The sequence below is a fragment of the Salvelinus alpinus genome, chromosome 10 (genome assembly GCF_045679555.1).
Source record: "Salvelinus alpinus chromosome 10, SLU_Salpinus.1, whole genome shotgun sequence".
NCBI lineage: Eukaryota > Metazoa > Chordata > Actinopteri > Salmoniformes > Salmonidae > Salvelinus > Salvelinus alpinus.
This window is the reverse complement of record NC_092095.1, coordinates 6,506,565-6,528,017: the sequence shown is the minus strand read 5'-3', so window position 1 is coordinate 6,528,017 and position 21,453 is coordinate 6,506,565. Positions and strand designations below refer to the sequence as shown.

Here is a 21,453-nt window from a genome sequence, read left to right as displayed (position 1 = left end):
AAGGCTGAAAATGTGAGAAACCGCAGAAGTTTATTTGCTCTTTAATAAGAGAAAGTCCTTTAACGCTATAGTGTAATTTTGACATCACCATGTTCCACTTTCGCAAACACAGCAGACATCTAATTTTCTCACTCGCACCGGCAGGAAGAACCTGTGCTTCCTCACGTTAAAGGGCATGTAGCCGAATAACCAACAGCTCCAAACATAACCTAGATCCCAAGCCTTCACGTGGGCCTATGAATGTGTTGTTTTATTAAATCCTAAATCTAAATACATAGAAACTGAAAAAAAAATATCTGCAGCTTACTTTAGAATATTATAATGTAATATTTGATGTGTGAAGAAGGTAATGTGATCTGTCATCTTTTTATATTATATATTTAGATATTTTTGGGGAAGGGGTGTTTTTGTAATAGGCCTGACTTGAATATTGTATTGTATATTATTGTCCCCTAAAAAATAAGCATATATATATATATTTATTAATATATATATATATATACTTATCTATATATTTCCAATAAATCACACATTAGTAGACTGCGTGCAAAATAAATAGCAAGAGAAACTCAGGAAATGAAAGTAACATTTGGGACAAGAAACACTTATATTAGGCTATAAAGTATTAATAAATGTGTCAAAACCACACTAAAAGACACCAGTGTTATTTACAAACGTGTTGGCTAAAGGACAATAATAGTTTTATAATCGCCTTAAGCCGCTTACCTGTTGGAATTGGCTGTTGATTGCTGTCAGATGAGTGGGCATTGGAAATAAACTGTTTGCAGGAAAAACACAATAAAAAAAAGATATTTAAATACTCCATGTCTGCGGTGTGCTGACGAGGGCAGCAGTCCCTTGTTTCAGAGCCGGGGTTGCGGGGACTGACTGGACCGACGCTTCTCCTCAACTTGTCTGCTCTGAGCTACTGGTCAGGACCCCCAGGCTCCGGGGTCGACGACTGGCTCTCCTCTCGCGATAATAAAATAATGAAAAGAAACAATCCTTCAGCCTGCGTTTCTCTAAAATACAAAGAGAGAGTGAGAGAGACGCAACAGTTGGTCGAGCTGGTTAGTCGCCCGAGGTCTGCTGGTATAAATACAGTCATTCAGGCAGAGAAAAGGACGGTAAAGGCGTGGTTCCTTAATTGTAACTGTAGCATTTGCTACTTTTCCAGTAGTGTTGCATGGTGGCTGAACAGAGAGAGAGAGAGAGAGAGTGTGTGTTTCGACACCAGCCGGGTGGTGAAAATTGGAGCGAACTTCTCAAGAAGGCCTACCTCAACTCCTCCACAGATTTGAGCGTAAACTCTCGTTTTTAAATTAACCGCTGACTCCTATGCTGAAATTCATATATTTTTTCATAAAACGTTAATCAAATACAAGCACCGACTGTTTCCTCGTTGTTGGTAGTCAATGACAACTCAGCGCGAAAGTGCATGTGCCAATTGAATCTCAACAAGGAAACAGTAGTTGTATTTGTTGTACGTTGTATTAAAACGCTACAATTTCAGCAAACAAAGAAAGGCAGGCAACAACAGGACAAACATAGGTACATGGTAAGGATTTAAGAATGCACTTTTTTGTAGAATTGACATAGAGTCGGAGGTTCATAATAGTAAAAAAAAAACGAGTCTATGCACAACTCTGTGGAGGAGTTGAGGACTTGGCTAGGTGCGAACGTGTGATTGAACAACTGCAGCAGTGTTTGGCAAACCCCCTACCGTCCTAAAGTAAATACCCCCCTTTCCCAAATGTGACTAAAATACACGAAGCCTGCGTGGTCAACAGGGCTTTCTTTCTCTGTCCTTAGTTCTGATAAATGCCTCTTGTTCGAACTCAAATGACTCGGGAAAATTAAATATTACTTAAACTACAAGACAAGTCACTTTTCAGAAATATGCAAATTAGTTAAATCAAACTGATGGACCCCGCAGACAGGATCAGGCAAAAGAGTAGCAGCCTAAAACAACTTTTAGAAACGGATAGATGTTGAAGTAATACAACTATTGCGTTTTCGGACTATAGAACCAGGATTCTTCAAATAAGATACAGAAAGAAAAAAGAAAAGGAAAACTGATGAACATAAAATACATTTTTAACTCGAAAGAGCAAACAAACAAACAGATGCCACATGTCACAACCTCTGGGACAGGCTTCTACTATGGACCAGTAACTCTCTGGGACAGGCTTCCACTATGGACCAGTAACACTCTGGGACAGGCTTCCACTATGGACTAGTAACACTCTGGGACAGGCTTCCACTATGGACTAGTAACACTCTGGGACAGGCTTCCACTATGGACTAGTAACACTCTGGGACAGGCTTCCACTATGGACTAGTAACACTCTGGTACAGGCTTCCACTATGGACTAGTAACACTCTGGGACAGGCTTCCACTAGTTAATGGACTAGTAACACTCTGGGACAGGTCCACTATGGACAGTAACACTCTGGGACAGGCTTCCACTATGGACTAGTATACACTCTGGGACAGGCTTCCACTATGGACTAGTAACACTCTGGGACAGGCTTCCACTATGGACTAGTATCACTCTGGGACAGGCTTCCACTATGGACTAGTAACACTCTGGGACAGGCTTCCACTATGGACTAGTAACACTCTGGGACAGGTGCCCACTATGGACCAGTAACACTCTGGGACAGGCTTCCACTATGGACTAGTAACACTCTGGGACAGGCTTCCACTATGGACTAGTAACACTCTGGGACAGGCTTCCACTATGGACTAGTAACACTCTGGGACAGGCTTCCACTATGGACCAGTAACACTCTGGGACAGGTGCCCACTATGGACTAGTAACTCTCTGGGACAGGCTTCCACTATGGACTAGTAACACTCTGGGACAGGCTTCCACTATGGACCAGTAACACTCTGGGACAGGCTTCCACTATGGACTAGTAACACTCTGGGACAGGCTTCCACTATGGACTAGTAACACTCTGGGACAGGTTTCCACTATGGACTAGTAACACTCTGGGACAGGCTTCCACTATGGACTAGTAACACTCTGGGACAGGCTTCACACCTCATAGGACTAGTAACACTCTGGGACAGGCTTCCACTATGGACTAGTAACACTCTGGGACAGGCTTCCACTATGGACTAGTAACACTCTGGGACAGGCTTCCACTATGGACTAGTAACACTCTGGGACAGGCTTCCACTAGTTAATTTACTAGTAACACTCTGGGACAGGCTTCCACTATGGACTAGTAACACTCTGGGACAGGCTTCCACTATGGACTAGTAACACTCTGGGACAGGCTTCCACTATGGACTAGTAACACTCTGGGACAGGCTTCCACTATGGACTAGTAACACTCTGGGACAGGCTTCCACTATGGACTAGTAACACTCTGGGACAGGCTTCCACTATGGACTAGTAACACTCTGGGACAGGCTTCCACTATGGACTAGTAACACTCTGGGACAGGCTTCCACTATGGACTAGTAACACTCTGGGACAGGCTTCCACTATGGACTAGTAACTCTCTGGGACAGGCTTCCACTATGGACCAGTATCACTCTGGGACAGGCTTCCACTATGGACTAGTAACACTCTGGGACAGGCTTCCACTAGTTAATTTACTAGTAACACTCTGGGACAGGCTTCCACTAGTTAATTTACTAGTAACACTCTGGGACAGGCTTCCACTAGTTAATTTACTAGTAACATTCTGGGACAGGCTTCCACTAGTTAATTTACTAGTAACACTCTGGGACAGGCTTCCACTAGTTAATTTACTAGTAACACTCTGGGACAGGCTTCCACTAGTTCATTTACTTGTAACACTCTGGGACAGGCTTCCACTAGTTCATTTACTAGTAACACTCTGGGACAGGCTTCCACTAGTTAATTTACTAGTAACACTCTGGGACAGGCTTCCGCTAGTTCATTTACTAGTAACACTCTGGGACAGGCTTCCACTAGTTCATTTACTAGTAACACTCTGGGACAGGCTTCCACTAGTTAATTTACTAGTAACACTCTGGGACAGGCTTCCACTAGTTCATTTACTAGTAACACTCTGGGACAGGCTTACACTAGTTAATTTACTAGTAACACTCTGGGACAGGCTTCCACTAGTTCATTTACTAGTAACACTCTGGGACAGGCTTCCACTAGTTAATGAACTAGTAACACTCTGGGACAGGCTTCCGCTAGTTCATTTACTAGTAACACTCTGGGACAGGCTTCCACTAGTTAATGGACTAGTAACACTCTGGGACAGGCTTCCACTAGTTAATTTACTAGTAACACTCTGGGACAGGCTTCCACTAGTTAATGGACTAGTAACACTCTGGGACAGGCTTCCACTAGTTAATGGACTAGTAACACTCTGGGACAGGCTTCCACTAGTTAATTTACTAGTAATACTCTGGGACAGGCTTCCACTAGTTAATGGACTAGTAACTCTCTGGGACAGGCTTCCACTATGGACTAGTAACACTATGGTACAGGCTTCCACTAGTTAATGGACTAGTAACACTCTGGGACAGGCTTCCACTAGTTAATTTACTAGTAACTACTCTGGGTACAGGCTTCCACTAGTTAATTTACTAGTAACACTCTGGGACAGGCTTCCACTAGTTAATTTACTAGTAACACTCTGGGACAGGCTTCCACTAGTTAATGGACTAGTAATACTCTGGGACAGGCTTCCACTAGTTAATTTACTAGTAACACTCTGGGACAGGCTTCCACTAGTTAATTTACTAGTAACACTCTGGGACAGGCTTCCACTAGTTAATTTACTAGTAACACTCTGGGACAGGCTTCCACTAGTTAATGGACTAGTAATACTCTGGGACATGCTTCCACTAGTTAATGGACTAGTGACACTCTGGGACAGGCTTCCACTAGTTAATGGACTAGTAACACTCTGGGACAGGCTTCCACTAGTTAATGGACTAGTAACACTCTGGGACAAGCTTCCACTAGTTAATGGACTAGTAACACTCTGGGACAGGCTTCCACTAGTTAATTTACTAGTAACACTCTGGGACAGGCTTCCACTAGTTAATTTACTAGTAACACTCTGGGACAGGCTTCCACTAGTTAATTTACTAGTAACACTCTGGGACAGGCTTCCACTAGTTAATTTACTAGTAACACTCTGGGACAGGCTTCCACTAGTTCATTTACTAGTAACACTCGGGGACAGGCTTCCACTAGTTAATGGACTAGTAACACTCTGGGACAGGCTTCCACTCGTTAATTGACTAGTAACACTCTGGGACAGGCGTCCACTAGTTAATGGACTAGTAACACTCTGGGACAGGCTTCACTCGTTAATTTACTAGTAACACTCTGGGACAGGCTTCCACTCGTTAATGGACTAGTAACACTCTGGGACAGGCTTCCACTAGTTAATTTACTAGTAACACTCTGGGACAGGCTTCCACTATGGACTAGTAACACTCTGGGACAGGCTTCCACTAGTTCATTTACTAGTAACACTCTGGGACAGGCTTCCACTAGTTAATTTACTAGTAACACTCTGGGACAGGCTTCCACTAGTTCATTTACTAGTAACACTCTGGGACAGGCTTCCACTAGTTAATTTACTAGTAACACTCTGGGACAGGCTTCCACTAGTTCATTTACTAGTAACACTCTGGGACAGGCTTCCACTAGTTAATGAACTAGTAACACTCTGGGACAGGCTTCCACTAGTTAATGAACTAGTAACACTCTGGGACAGGCTTCCACTAGTTAATGAACTAGTAACACTCTGGGACAGGCTTCCACTAGTTCATTTACTAGTAACACTCTGGGACAGGCTTCCACTAGTTAATTTACTAGTAACACTCTGGGACAGGCTTCCACTAGTTAATGGACTAGTAACACTCTGAGACAGGCTTCCACTAGTTAATGGACTAGTAACACTCTGGGACAGGCTTCCACTAGTTAATTTACTAGTAATACTCTGGGACAGGCTTCCACTAGTTAATGGACTAGTAACACTCTGGGACAGGCTTCCACTATGGACTAGTAACACTCTGGGACAGGCTTCCACTAGTTAATGGACTAGTAATACTCTGGGACAGGCTTCCACTAGTTAATTTACTAGTAATACTCTGGGACAGGCTTCCACTAGTTAATTTACTAGTAACACTCTGGTACAGGCTTCCACTATGGACCAGTAACACTCTGGGACAGGCTTCCACTAGTTAATTTACTAGTAACACTCTGGTACAGGCTTCCGCTAGTTAATTTACTAGTAACACTCTGGGACAGACTTCCACTAGTTAATTTACTATTAACACTCTGGGACAGGCTTCCACTAGTTAATGGACTAGTAATACTCTGGGACAGGCTTCCACTAGTTAATTTACTAGTAACACTCTGGGACAGGCTTCCACTAGTTAATTTACTAGTAACACTCTGGGACAGGCTTCCACTAGTTAATTTACTATTAACACTCTGGGACAGGCTTCCACTAGTTAATGGACTAGTAATACTCTGGGACAGGCTTCCACTAGTTAATGGACTAGTAACACTCTGGGACAGGCTTCCACTAGTTAATTTACTAGTAACACTCTGGGACAGGCTTCCACTAGTTAATTTACTAGTAACACTCTGGGACAGGCTTCCACTAGTTAATTTACTAGTAACACTCTGGGACAGGCTTCCACTAGTTAATTTACTAGTAACACTCTGGGACAGGCTTCCACTAGTTAATTTACTAGTAACACTCTGGGACAGGCTTCCGCTAGTTAATTTACTAGTAACACTCTGGGACAGGCTTCCACTAGTTAATTTACTAGTAACACTCTGGGACATGCTTCCAATAGGTAATTTACTAGTAACACTCTGGGACAGGCTTCCACTAGTTAATTTACTAGTAACACTCTGGGACAGGCTTCCACTAGTTAATTTACTAGTAACACTCTGGGACAGGCTTCCACTAGTTAATGGACTAGTAACACTCTGGGACAGGCTTCCACTAGTTAATTTACTATTAACACTCTGGGACAGGCTTCCGCTAGTTAATTTACTAGTAATTCACTGGGACAGGCTTCCACTAGTTAATTTACTATTAACACTCTGGGACAGGCTTCCGCTAGTTAATTTACTAGTAACACTCTGGGACAGGCTTCCACTAGTTAATTTACTATTAACACTCTGGGACAGGCTTCCACTAGTTAATGGACTAGTAACACTCTGGTACAGGCTTCCACTATGGACCAGTAACACTCAGGGACAGGCTTCCACTAGTTAATTTACTAGTAACACTCTGGGACAGGCTTCCACTAGTTGATACCCCCTCCAGGTGTTGCCTATCTTCCCCACTTATCCTCTGGGTTTTTATACCTGTGTTTTCTGTCTGTCTGTGACAGTTTGTCTTGTTTGTCAAGCTTACCAGCGTCCGTCCTATTTCACGTCATCCTGGTTTTTGACTCTTTCCTATCCTGACACTGTACCCACCTGCCTGACTCCTGTACCTTTTCTCCCCCTCTGTATTACCGACCTCTGCCTGACCTGACCCTGAGCCTTCCTGCCATCCTGTACCTTGGCCTCTACTCTGGATTATTGACCCCTGCCTGCCTTGACCTGTCGTTTGCCTGCCCTTGTGGTTACAATAAACATTATTACTTCACACAGTAATAATAATATTACTTCACACTTGGATCTTACCTTGATTCCTGATACATCCATGGTTTTAATCAAGGCCAGCACTGCTTAAAATATTAAAGATATTTATCACTGACTATTACCATTGTGGTATTGTGAGAATGATAGTTGAGAGATCTCTTAATAACTAAATATATTTACTGTTGATATAGAAATAATTCCAAAGGGTAAGTTTAACAGAGCAACTAAAATGTAACCATACGTTATAAGTCATATATAGTGCATTGTGAACGTTTTCAGACCGCTTTGACTATGTTACAGCATTTTTACAAAATGGATTACATCGTTTTTTTTCACCTCATCAATCTACAAGAAAAATGAATAAATAAATGGTAATATCACATTTACATAAGTATTCATACCCTTTACTCAGTACTTTGTTGAAGCACCTTAGGCAGTGATTACATTTATGAGTCTTCTTGGGTATGACGCTACAAGCTTGGCACACCTGTATTTGGGGAGTTTGTCCCATTCTTCTCTGCAGATCCTCTCAAGCTCTGTCAGGTTGGATGGGGAGCGTTGCTGCACAGTTATTTTCAGGTCTCTCCAGAGATGTTCGATCGGGTTCAAGCCACGCCTGCATTGTCTTGGCTGTGTGCTTAGGGTCATTGTCCTGTTGGAAGGTGAACCTTTGCCCCAGTCTGAGGTCCTGAGTGCGCCGGAGCAGGTTTTCATCAAGGATCTCTCTGTACTTTGCTCCGTTCATCTTTCCCTCGTTCCTGACTAGTCTCCCAATCCCTGCAGCTGAAAAACATCCCCACAGCATGATGCTGCCACCACCATGCTTCACCGTAGGGATGGTGCCAGGTTTCTTCCAGACGTGATGCTTGGCATTCAGGCCAAAGAGTTCAATCTTGGTTTCATCAGACCAGAGAATCTTGTTTCTTATAGTTTGAGAGTCCTTTAGATGCCTTTTGGCAAACTCCAAGCTGGCTGTCAGGTGCCTTTTACTGAGGAACGGCTTCCGTCTGGCCACTCTACCATAAAGGCCTGATTGGTGGAGTGCTACAGAGATGGTTGTCCTACTGGAAGGTTCTCCCATCTCCACAGAGGAACTGGAGCTCTGTCAAAGTGACCATCGGGTGTGTGCCTTTCAAAATCATGTTCTATCAAATAAATTCCCACAGGTGGACTCCAATCAAGTTGTAGAAACATCTCAAGAATGATCAATGGAAACAGGATGCACCTGAGCTCAATTTTGAGTCTCATAGCAAATGGTCTGAATACTTAAGGTTAAAAAATCTAATTTTTAATTATACATTTCCAAATATTTCTAAAAACCTGTTTTCTCTTTATCATTATTTGGTAGTGTGTGTAGATTGAAGGGATCTTTAAAAATATATATATAATCATTTGAATAAGGCTGTAACGTAACAGAATGTGGAATAAGTCAAGGGGTCTGACTACTTTTCGAATGCCCTGTATCATAAATGATACTATTTAGGCCTACATAGCATTTGCAAAGTCATCATCAGCTATTGTTTTAATTCAACCCAGAAACCTAAAAACCTAAAACAAACCAAAAACCAAAAAACCTAAAACAAACTTTATTTAAATCAAATGAAACTTTATTTAAATTAAATCAAACTTTAAATGCACTTTAAATAAAGTTTGATTTGAATATAGTCCTATTATTTCACTTAGATTCTTAGTTGCGATGGAGACGTCCATCCAGTGGCACAATATGGAGGTGTGGCACAAAATGGAGGCGTTGCACAAAATGGAGGCTTGGCACAAAATGGAGGCTTGGCACAAAATGGAGGTGTGGCACAAAATGGAGGCTTGGCACAAAATGGGGGCGTGGCACAAAATGGAGGTGTGGCACAAAATGGAGGCTTGGCACAAAATGGAGGCTTGGCACAAAATGGAGGCGTGGCACAAAATGGAGGCGTGGCACAAAATGGAGGCTTGGCACAAAATGGAGGCGTGGCACAAAATGGAGGCGTGGCACAAAATGGAGGCTTGGCACAAAATGGAGGCGTGGCACAAAATATACATCTCTTTCAAATGTCGATATTTAGTTGAGTTGGCAACCAAACACAATTCAAGACCACATTTTCATTAAAAATAAATAGCCTATTAATCTGTCGACAAATTAACAAATTATATGTTAAATACACGTCTCCAACTAAACCAGAAATAAAAGTTAAAGAATAGGATTAAGCCAGTGGAACTATCAAAGCATTAGATGTTCTCTAAACGTTGATGTTTGGTATGCGTTGACAGCCAAACACAATTCACTTTTGGAAATGCAATAAATTGCCTAAAGTTAACCCTTGTGTGGTGTTCATGTTTTTGTTATTCACGTAGAGTTCGCGGGTCTGATGGACCCACAACATGATTGGGTTTTTAAAACAATACAGCCTAAAACAATTTACGTAAAAATACTTAATTCTTAGACGCTGACTTATGTAAATTACAAGCAATATAGACAGCATACATTGTTAATATTTGCCATTTACTTGCTAGATCACATTTATCAAAAAAAGGGCTATTCGGTTTTTTATTTTTATGTGATTTTTGTAAATTTGAAATCAATTATAATCAACACATAGTTGGAATAAATAAAGTTTATCTTGAACAAATATAAATTAAACAAGGTTTTCATCACTAATCATGTTTATTACTTTCAACTGAACAAATTGGAAGGAACATTTTTAAATACAGTATTTTATGGAAATGATAAGTGATCCCAATTGAACACAAATTAAGTCCATTCCTCACACCACATGAGGTACAGAGTTTTACTGTGTGTCTGTTGCAAATGTATTTCTGGCACTTTTGCAGGTTCCCGCAAGACATTGTGTTGTTTCACACAATACAAAGGGTAAAGAGTGCAAGAAAAGTGGGAGAATTGGCATTCTCTCAACCAGCTTCACCTGGAATGCTTTTCCAACATTCTTGAAGTAGTTCCCACATATGCTGACCACTTGTAGGCTGCTTTTCCTTCACTCTGCGGTCCGACTCATCCCAAAACAATTCAATTTGGTTGAGGATGGGCAATTGTGTAGGCCAGGTCATATGATGCAGCACTTCATCACTCTCCTTCTTGGTAAAATAGCCCTTACACAGCCTGCAGGTGTGTTGGGTCATTGTCCTGTTGAAAAAGAAATGATAGTCCCACTAAGCGCAAACCAGATGGGATGGCGTATCGCTGCAGAATGGTCTGGTAGCCATGCTGGTTAAGTGTCACAGACAGTCACAGACAGTGTCACCAGCAAAGCACCCCCACACCATAACACCTCCTCCTCAATGCTTTACGGTGGGAAAAACACATGCAGAGATCATCTGTTCACCTACTCTGCATCTCACAAGGACACGACAGTTGGAACCAAAAATCTCCAATTTGGACTCCAGACCAAAGGACACATTTCCACCGGTCTAACGTCCATTGCCCGGGTTTCTTGTCCCAAGAAAGTCTCTTCTTCTTATTGATGTCCTTTAGTAGTGGTTTCTGTGCAGCAATTCGATCATGAAGGCCTGATTCACACAGTCTCCTCTGAACAGATGATGTTAAAATGTGTCTGTTACTTGAACTCTGTGAAGCATATATTTGGGCTTCCAATTTCTGAGGCTGGTAACTCTATTCAACTTATCCTCTCCAGCACAGGTAACTCTGGGTCTTCCATTCCTGTGGCGGTCCTCATGAGAGCCAGTTTCATAGTGCTTGATGGTTTTTGAGACAACACCTGAAGATACTTTAAAAGTTCTCGAAATGTTCCGTATTGACTGACCGTCATGTCTTAAAGTAATGATGGACTGTCATTTCTCTTTGCTTATTTGAGCTGCTATTGCCATAATATGGACTTGGTCTTTTACCAAATAGGGCTATGACTACCTCATGAAGCTGGTTGAGAGAATGCCAAGAGCGTGCAAAGCTGTCATCGAGGCAAAGGGTGGCTATTTGAAAACACTTTTTTGTTTACTACATGATTCCAAATTTGTTATTTCATAGTTGTGATGTCTTCACTATTATTCTATAATGTAGAAAATAGTAAAAAAGAATGAAAAACCCTTGAATGAGTAGGTGTTCTAAAACTTTTGACCGGTAGTGTAGTTGGGTGAGGGCAGGGTGGAGTTGAGATTGCATTTTCTATGGATCTGTTCGGGCAGTATGCAAATTGAACTGGGTCTAGGGTGTCTGGGATGATGGTGTTTATGTGTGCCATGATTACAGATGTCAGTGCTTCAGGGCGGTAGCCATTGTGGCAGGAAATCGTCGAGTTCTTGGGAACAGGAACGATGGTGGTCATCTTAAAACATGTGGGGATTTACAGACAAGGACAAGGAGAGGTTGAAAATGACCGTGAATATGCCTGCCAGCTGTTCTGTGCTCTGAGAATGCACCCTGGAATCCCCTCGGGCCTTGTGGGTGGTGACCTGATTAAAGACTTTACTCACGAGAGCGAGATCACCCGATGATCTGGGGTCGGTGGCAGCCCTCACACCCGGCACCGTGATGTTATTGTCAAAGCATTGAGTTGTCTGGTAAAGAGGTATCGTTGGGCAGATCACGTTTGGTTGTTCCTTTGTAATCCGTAATGGATTGTAGCCCCCTGCCACATGCGGCAGACGTCAGAGTTTGTGTTATATGATTCCACCTTATTCCAATATTGTCCTTTTGCCCGTTCGATCACTCTGCTGAGGTCATAGCGGGACTTATTCTACTGGTTCCTGTCCTCAGCCGTAGCCTCAGGTTTGTGATGACTGTCAGGGGTTTTCAGGCTCTCCTTAGCCTATGACATCATCCCGGTAGTCCTGTAGAGGTAGCCTAGACAGAGGAAATGGTTTATGAGTGAGAAATTATTTAGCCTCCAAGGTGCCTGGTAAAAGAAGAGGGAGGGAAATGGTTTAGTCTTCAAGGTGCCTAGACAGAGGGGAGGGAGGGAAATGATTTGGCCTCCAAGGTGGCTGGTCAAAGAAGAGGGAGGGAAATGGTTTAGTCTCCAAGGTGCCTGGTAAAAGAAGAGGGAGGGAAATGGTTTAGTTTTCAAGGTGCCTAGACAGAGGGGAGGGAGGGAAATGATTTGGCCTCCAAGGTGGCTGGTCAAAGAAGAGGGAGGGAAATGGTTTAGTCTCCAAGGTGCCTGGTAAAAGAAGAGGGAGAGAAATGGTTTAGTCTCCAAGGTGCCTAGACAGAGGGGAGGGAGGGAAATGATTTAGCCTCTAAGGTGCCTAGACAGAGGGCAGGGAGGGAAATGATTTAGCCTCCAAGGTGCCTAGACAGAGGGCAGGGAGGGAAATGATTTAGCCTCCAAGGTGGCTGGTCAAAACCTGAGAATACACAGCTAGTGCAATGCCAAGACATCCATATGCTTCACTTGGACTGGGACCACGCAGGGTTTTGATTATAGATTTATTGAAAGAGTATGGACCTCTAGAAAGGCCATACAAGGGATTTTCAGGGTTATAGTAGGTGTTGTCAAGGTTAGAGGAGGTGTTGTCAAGGTTAGAGGAGGTGTTGTCAAGGTTAGAGGAGGTGCTGTCAAGGTTAGAGGAGGTGTTGTCAAGGCTAGAGGAGGTGTTGTCAAGGCTAGAGGAGGTGTTGTCAAGGCTAGAAGAGGTGTTGTCAAGGCTAGAAGAGGTGTTGTCAAGGTTAGAGGAAGTGTTGTCAAGGTTAGAGGAAGTGTTGTCAAGGTTAGAAGAGGTATTTGGGAACATACTTTTTCTGTTGGCCAACTGTTCGACGAATTAAAATTAAGTCATACATTGTTGATTACATGCTCTCAACACCAGTTGTACGGCCAGGCAGACAGGTGAACAGACAAACAGACAGACAGAGGTAGCATGTCATCATACCCGAGTGGGGCAGCGGTCTAAGGCACTGCATCTCTATGCAAGAGGCATCACTACAGTCCTTGGTTCAAATCCAGGCTGTATCACATCCGTCCATTATTGGGCGTTGTCAGCGAGACCAAGGAGCTGATCATGGACTACAGGAAACACGGGGGAGGAGTACTCCCTTATTGTCATCGACGGGGCTGCAGTAGAGAGGGTCAAAAGCTTCTGTTTCCTGGCCGTGCAATTCACAGAGAACCTGACATGGTCCAATCACACCACCACCTTGTTGAAGAAGGCACATCAGCACCTCTTTAACCTCAGGCATGGGCCCTTGGGTCCATAAGAAGTTCTACAACTGGACTATCAAGAGCATCTTGACAGGTCACCGCCTGGTACAGTAACTGCACCGCCCTCAACCGGAAGGTTCTACAGTGGGTGGTGCGGACATACCAAAGTGAGCTCCCTGCCCTCCAGGACATCTACTCCAGGCGGTGTCTGAGGAATGTCCAAAATATCGTCGAGGACTCTTTTCACCCGATCCATGAACGGTTCACTCTGTTTCCATTTAGCAAGCGATATCGGAGCAACGGGTCTCAAACCAGCAAGCTCTGATACAGCTACTACCACCGGGACATCTGACTAATGAACAGGTAACCCTAGATGTCCCCTAGACAGACCTGCACCTCAGAGACCATCTGCACCTCAGAGACCATCTGCACCTCAGAGACCATCTGCACCTCAGAGACCAAGAACATCTGCACCTCAGAGACTATCTGCACCTCAGAGACTATCTGCACCTCAGAGACCATCTGCACCTCAGAGACCAAGAACATCTGCACCTCAGAGACCACCTGCACCTCAGAGACCATCTGCACCTCAGAGACCATCTGCACCTCAGAGACCATCTGCACCTCAGAGACCAAGAACATCTGCACCTCAGAGACTATCTGCACCTCAGAGACTATCTGCACCTCAGAGCAGAGACCATCTGCACCTCAGAGACCATCTGCACCTCAGAGACCATCTGCACCTCAGAGACCATCTGCACCTCAGAGACCATCTGCACCTCAGACACCATCTGCATCTCAGAGACCAAGAACATCTGCACCTCAGAGACCACCTGCACCTCAGAGACCACCTGCACCTCAGAGACCATCTGCACCTCAGAGACCATCTGCACCTCAGAGACCACCTGCACCTCAGAGACCATCTGCACCTCAGAGACTATCTGCACCTCAGAGACCATCTGCACCTCAGAGACTATCTGCACCTCAGAGACTATCTGCACCTCAGAGACCATCTGCACCTCAGAGACCAACACCATCTGCATCACACACATCCAACCATCACTTACACACACACAAATTGGTAAATTGGTAAATCCAGTGTAAATCCAGTCTCTTATTCCTTTCCATATTACTCTTACTTATAGAGCCATTATTGCATGGATCTCCGTTCCGTCTCATATTGCTCAAATAGTTGATATTACTTTCCATACTGCCTCTATTACAAGCATTTCACTACACCCGCAATAACATCTGCTAAACATGTGTATGTGACAAATACAATTTGATTTGATTTGATTTAATACTATGCATACTGCCTGTATTACTTGATATTGGTAAATCCAGTGTAAATCCAGTTTATTATTACTATGCATACTGCCTCCTCTATTACTTGATATTGGTAAATCCAGTGTAAATCCAGTTAATTATTACTATGCATACTGCCTCCTATATTACTTGATATTGGTAAATCCTGTGTAAATCCAGTTTATTATTACTATGCATACTGACTCTATTACTTGATATTGGTAAATCCAGTGTAAATCCAGTTTATTATTACTATGCATACTGACTCTATTACTTGATATTGGTAAATCCAGTGTAAATCCAGTTTATTATTACTATGCATACTGACTCTATTACTTGATATTGGTAAATCCAGTGTAAATCCAGTTTATTATTACTATGCATACTGACTCTATTACTTGATATTGGTAAATCCAGTTTATTATTACTATGCATACTGACTTCTCTCTCTCTCTCTCTCTCAGCTAGCAGACTCTGGTCTGTGTAGCATGAACACACGGTAAATCATTTTGAAAAGCAGCTAGGCCTAAATGTTAAACTTTTTTCCCCCCGGAACATAATTGCATCCAATTGAGTTCAGAATCGTATAGATAAAATCCATGTGAAATCAGAACATCCAGAAGTTTACTGGAAAATGGGGTAAGCATTACACAACACACATCCCCTAGAAACACGGGTTTTATTGTCTATTGACGTTCCTGGTGTTAAAGCGTAACTGCTATGAAATACAGACTCGGAGAAGCGTAATGAAACTGCGGTCAACAGAAGTAACAGGCTGCTCTGTTTGGAATATTGTTATAGAGACTTAGCAAGACAAAAGGGATTTTAACAGGCTTTCAAAGCTTTATATTGAAGTTGTAATGAATCCGAGACCTTGTAGTTGGTTGTAATGATGAGATCTGAGGACTGGGTTGTTGTCATGGTTCCATGTTCACGGATTCTCCTGTCTTCTATATATAAGTCAGACTTAGGTACAGGATAATAGAATGAGACATGTTACCACATTTCCCTGTATAAGTCAGACTTAGGTACAGGATAATAGAATGAGACATGTTTTCCACATTTCCCTGTATAAGTCAGACTTAGGTACAGAATATTAGAATGAGACATATAAGTCAGACTTAGGTACAGGATAATAGAATGAGACATGTTACCACATTTCTATATATCAGTCAGACTTAGGTACAGAATATTAGAATGAGACATGTAAGTCAGACTTAGTTGCATAATATTAGATTGAGACATGTAAGTCAGACTTAGGTACAGAATAATAGTCAAGTGAAAATGTATGAGCGACCTCACAATTAAAATAGAATACAATAGAATGGGGTTTAATGGGGGATTAGACTGTATTGATGCTGGTTCCTGTCTGGCTATGGGGAATAGACTGTATTGATGCTGGTTCCTGTCTGGCTATGGGGGAATAGACTGTATTGATGCTGGTACCTGTCTGGCTATGGGGAATAGACTGTATTGCTGCTGGTTCCTGTCTGGCTATGGGGAATAGACTGTATTGTTGCTGGTTCCTGTCTGGCTATGGGGAATAGACTGTATTGTTGCTGGTTCCTGTCTGGCTATGGGTAATAGACTGTATTGATGCTGGTTCCTGTCTGGCTATGGGGGAATAGACTGTATTGATGCTGGTTCCTGTCTGGCTATGGGGGAATAGACTGTATTGATGCTGGTTCCTGTCTGGCTATGGGGAATAGACTGTATTGATGCGGGTTCCTGTCTGGCTATGGGGGAATAGACTGTATTGATGCTGGTTCCTGTCTGGCTATGGGGAATAGACTGTATTGATGCTGGGTCCTGTCTGGCTATGGGGAATAGACTGTATTGATGCTGGTTCCTGTCTGGCTATGGGGAATAGACTGTATTGATGCTGGTTCCTGTCTGGCTATGGGGAATAGACTGTATTGATGCTGGTTCCTGTCTGGCTATGGGGAATAGACTGTATTGATGCTGGTTCCTTACTGGCTATGGGGAATAGACTGTATGGCTGCTGGTTCCTGTCTGGCTATGGGGAATAGACTGTATGGCTGCTGGTTCCTGTCTGGCTATGGGGAATAGACTGTATTGATGCTGGTTCCTGTCTGGCTATGGGGAATAGACTGTATTGCTGCTGGTTCCTGTCTGGCTATGGGGAATAGACTGTATTGATGCTGGTTCCTGTCTGGCTATGGGGGAATAGACTGTATGACTGCTGGTTCCTGTCTGGCTATGGGGAATAGACTGTATGACTGCTGGTTCCTGTCTGGCTATGGGGAAATAGACTGTATTGATACTGGTTCCTGTCTGGCTATGGGGAATAGACTGTATGACTGCTGGTTCCTGTCTGGCTATGGGGAATAGACTGTATGACTGCTGGTTCCTGTCTGGCTATGGGGAATAGACTGTATTGCTGCTGGTTCCTGTCTGGCTATGGGGAATAGACTGTATTGATGCTGGTTCCTGTCTGGCTATGGGGGAATAGACTGTATTGATGCTGGTTCCTGTCTGGCTATGGGGAATAGACTGTATTGATGCTGGTTCCTGTCTGGCTATGGGGAATAGACTGTATTGCTGCTGGTTCCTGTCTGGCTATGGGGAAATAGACTGTATTGATGCTGGTTCCTGTCTGGCTATGGGGAATAGACTGTATTGATGCTGGTTCCTGTCTGGCTATGGGGAATAGACTGTATTGTTGCTGGTTCCTGTCTGGCTATGGGGAATAGACTGTATTGTTGCTGGTTCCTGTCTGGCTATGGGTAATAGACTGTATTGATGCTGGTTCCTGTCTGGCTATGGGGGAATAGACTGTATTGATGCTGGTTCCTGTCTGGCTATGGGGGAATAGACTGTATTGATGCTGGTTCCTGTCTGGCTATGGGGAATAGACTGTATTGATGCGGGTTCCTGTCTGGCTATGGGGGAATAGACTGTATTGATGCTGGTTCCTGTCTGGCTATGGGGAATAGACTGTATTGATGCTGGGTCCTGTCTGGTTATGGGGAATAGACTGTATTGATGCTGGTTCCTGTCTGGCTATGGGGGAATAGACTGTATTGATGCTGGTTCCTGTCTGGCTATGGGGAATAGACTGTATTGATGCTGGTTCCTGTCTGGCTATGGGGAATAGACTGTATTGCTGCTGGTTCCTGTCTGGCTATGGGGAAATAGACTGTATTGATGCTGGTTCCTGTCTGGCTATGGGGAATAGACTGTATTGATGCTGGTTCCTGTCTGGCTATGGGGAATAGACTGTATTGTTGCTGGTTCCTGTCTGGCTATGGGGAATAGACTGTATTGTTGCTGGTTCCTGTCTGGCTATGGGTAATAGACTGTATTGATGCTGGTTCCTGTCTGGCTATGGGGGAATAGACTGTATTGATGCTGGTTCCTGTCTGGCTATGGGGGAATAGACTGTATTGATGCTGGTTCCTGTCTGGCTATGGGGAATAGACTGTATTGATGCGGGTTCCTGTCTGGCTATGGGGGAATAGACTGTATTGATGCTGGTTCCTGTCTGGCTATGGGGAATAGACTGTATTGATGCTGGGTCCTGTCTGGCTATGGGGAATAGACTGTATTGATGCTGGTTCCTGTCTGGCTATGGGGAATAGACTGTATTGATGCTGGTTCCTGTCTGGCTATGGGGAATAGACTGTATTGATGCTGGTTCCTGTCTGGCTATGGGGAATAGACTGTATTGATGCTGGTTCCTTACTGGCTATGGGGAATAGACTGTATGGCTGCTGGTTCCTGTCTGGCTATGGGGAATAGACTGTATGGCTGCTGGTTCCTGTCTGGCTATGGGGAAATAGACTGTATTGATACTGGTTCCTGTCTGGCTATGGGGAATAGACTGTATGACTGCTGGTTCCTGTCTGGCTATGGGGAATAGACTGTATGACTGCTGGTTCCTGTCTGGCTATGGGGAATAGACTGTATGACTGCTGGTTCCTGTCTGGCTATGGGGAAATAGACTGTATTGATACTGGTTCCTGTCTGGCTATGGGGAATAGACTGTATGACTGCTGGTTCCTGTCTGGCTATGGGGAATAGACTGTATGACTGCTGGTTCCTGTCTGGCTATGGGGAATAGACTGTATTGCTGCTGGTTCCTGTCTGGCTATGGGGAATAGACTGTATTGATGCTGGTTCCTGTCTGGCTATGGGGGAATAGACTGTATTGATGCTGGTTCCTGTCTGGCTATGGGGAATAGACTGTATTGATGCTGGTTCCTGTCTGGCTATGGGGAATAGACTGTATTGCTGCTGGTTCCTGTCTGGCTATGGGGAAATAGACTGTATTGATGCTGGTTCCTGTCTGGCTATGGGGAATAGACTGTATTGATGCTGGTTCCTGTCTGGCTATGGGGAATAGACTGTATTGTTGCTGGTTCCTGTCTGGCTATGGGGAATAGACTGTATTGTTGCTGGTTCCTGTCTGGCTATGGGTAATAGACTGTATTGATGCTGGTTCCTGTCTGGCTATGGGGGAATAGACTGTATTGATGCTGGTTCCTGTCTGGCTATGGGGGAATAGACTGTATTGATGCTGGTTCCTGTCTGGCTATGGGGAATAGACTGTATTGATGCGGGTTCCTGTCTGGCTATGGGGGAATAGACTGTATTGATGCTGGTTCCTGTCTGGCTATGGGGAATAGACTGTATTGATGCTGGGTCCTGTCTGGCTATGGGGAATAGACTGTATTGATGCTGGTTCCTGTCTGGCTATGGGGAATAGACTGTATTGATGCTGGTTCCTGTCTGGCTATGGGGAATAGACTGTATTGATGCTGGTTCCTGTCTGGCTATGGGGAATAGACTGTATTGATGCTGGTTCCTTACTGGCTATGGGGAATAGACTGTATGGCTGCTGGTTCCTGTCTGGCTATGGGGAATAGACTGTATGGCTGCTGGTTCCTGTCTGGCTATGGGGAATAGACTGTATTGATGCTGGTTCCTGTCTGGCTATGGGGAATAGACTGTATTGCTGCTGGTTCCTGTCTGGCTATGGGGAATAGACTGTATTGATGCTGGTTCATGTCTGGCTATGGGGGAATAGACTGTATGACTGCTGGTTCCTGTCTGGCTATGGGGAATAGACTGTATGACTGCTGGTTCCTGTCTGGCTATGGGGAATAGACTGTATGACTGCTGGTTCCTGTCTGGCTATGGGGGAATAGACTGTATTGCTGCTGGTTCCTGTCTGGCTATGGGGAATAGACTGTATTGATACTGGTTCCTGTCTGGCTATGGGGAATAGACTGTATGACTGCTGGTTCCTGTCTGGCTATGGGGAATAGACTGTATGACTGCTGGTTCCTGTCTGGCTATGGGGAATAGACTGTATTGCTGCTGGTTCCTGTCTGGCTATGGGGAATAGACTGTATTGATGCTGGTTCCTGTCTGGCTATGGGGAATAGACTGTATTGATGCTGGTTCCTTTCTGGCTATGGGGAATAGACTGTATTGCTGCTGGTTCCTGTCTGGCTATGGGAAAATAGACTGTATTGATGCTGGTTCCTGTCTGGCTATGGGGAATAGACTGTATTGATGCTGGTTCCTGTCTGGCTATGGGGAATAGACTGTATTGATGCTGGTTCCTGTCTGGCTATGGGGAATAGACTGTATTGATGCTGGTTCCTGTCTGGCTATGGGGGAATAGACTGTATTGATGCTGGTTCCTGTCTGGCTATGGGGGAATAGACTGTATGACTGCTGGTTCCTGTCTGGCTATGGGGAATAGACTGTATTGATGCTGGTTCCTGTCTGGCTATGGGGAATAGACTGTATTGATGCTGGTTCCTGTCTGGCTATGGGGGAATAGACTGTATTGATGCTGGTTCCTGTCTGGCTATTGGGAATAGACTGTATTGATGCTGCTTCCTGTCTGGCTATGGGGAATAGACTGTGTTGCTGCTGGTTCCTGTCTGGCTATGGGGAATAGACTGTATTGATGCTGGTTCCTGTCTGGCTATGGGGGATTAGACTGTATTGATGCTGGTTCCTGTCTGGCTATGGGGGAATAGACTGTATTGATGCTGGTTCCTGTCTGGCTATGGGGAATAGACTGTATTGATGCTGGTTCCTGTCTGGCTATGGGGGAATAGACTGTATCGATGCTGGTTCCTGTCTGGCTATGGGGGAATAGACTGTATTGATGCTGGTGCCTGTCTGGCTATGGGGGAATATACTGTATTGATGCTGGTTCCTGTCTGGCTATGGGGAATAGACTGTATTGATGCTGGTTCCTGTCTGGCTATGGGGGAATAGACTGTATTGATGCTGGTTCCTGTCTGGCTATTGGGAATAGACTGTATTGATGCTGCTTCCTGTCTGGCTATGGGGAATAGACTGTGTTGCTGCTGGTTCCTGTATGGCTATGGGGGAATAGACTGTATTGATGCTGGTTCCTGTCTGGCTATGGG

The 21,453-nt window shown here is 44.1% G+C and overlaps 1 protein-coding gene across 3 annotated transcripts in view; it reads right to left on the bottom strand.

The window, feature by feature from the left end:
• LOC139531471 (procollagen-lysine,2-oxoglutarate 5-dioxygenase 2-like) overlaps positions 1–1,386 on the bottom strand; it is a 175,314-nt gene extending 173,928 nt beyond the window's left edge. Inside the window, exon 1 of one of the 3 annotated variants that reach the window (XM_071327947.1) lies at positions 727–1,386. In XM_071327947.1, coding sequence (XP_071184048.1) covers positions 727–826 — 100 coding nt within the window. In that variant the 5' untranslated portion in view covers positions 827–1,386. The remainder of the gene's footprint in view (positions 1–726) is intronic. The other 2 variants (XM_071327946.1, XM_071327945.1) reach the window with 2 other exon arrangements.
• Between the last annotated feature and the right edge of the window lie 20,067 nt (positions 1,387–21,453).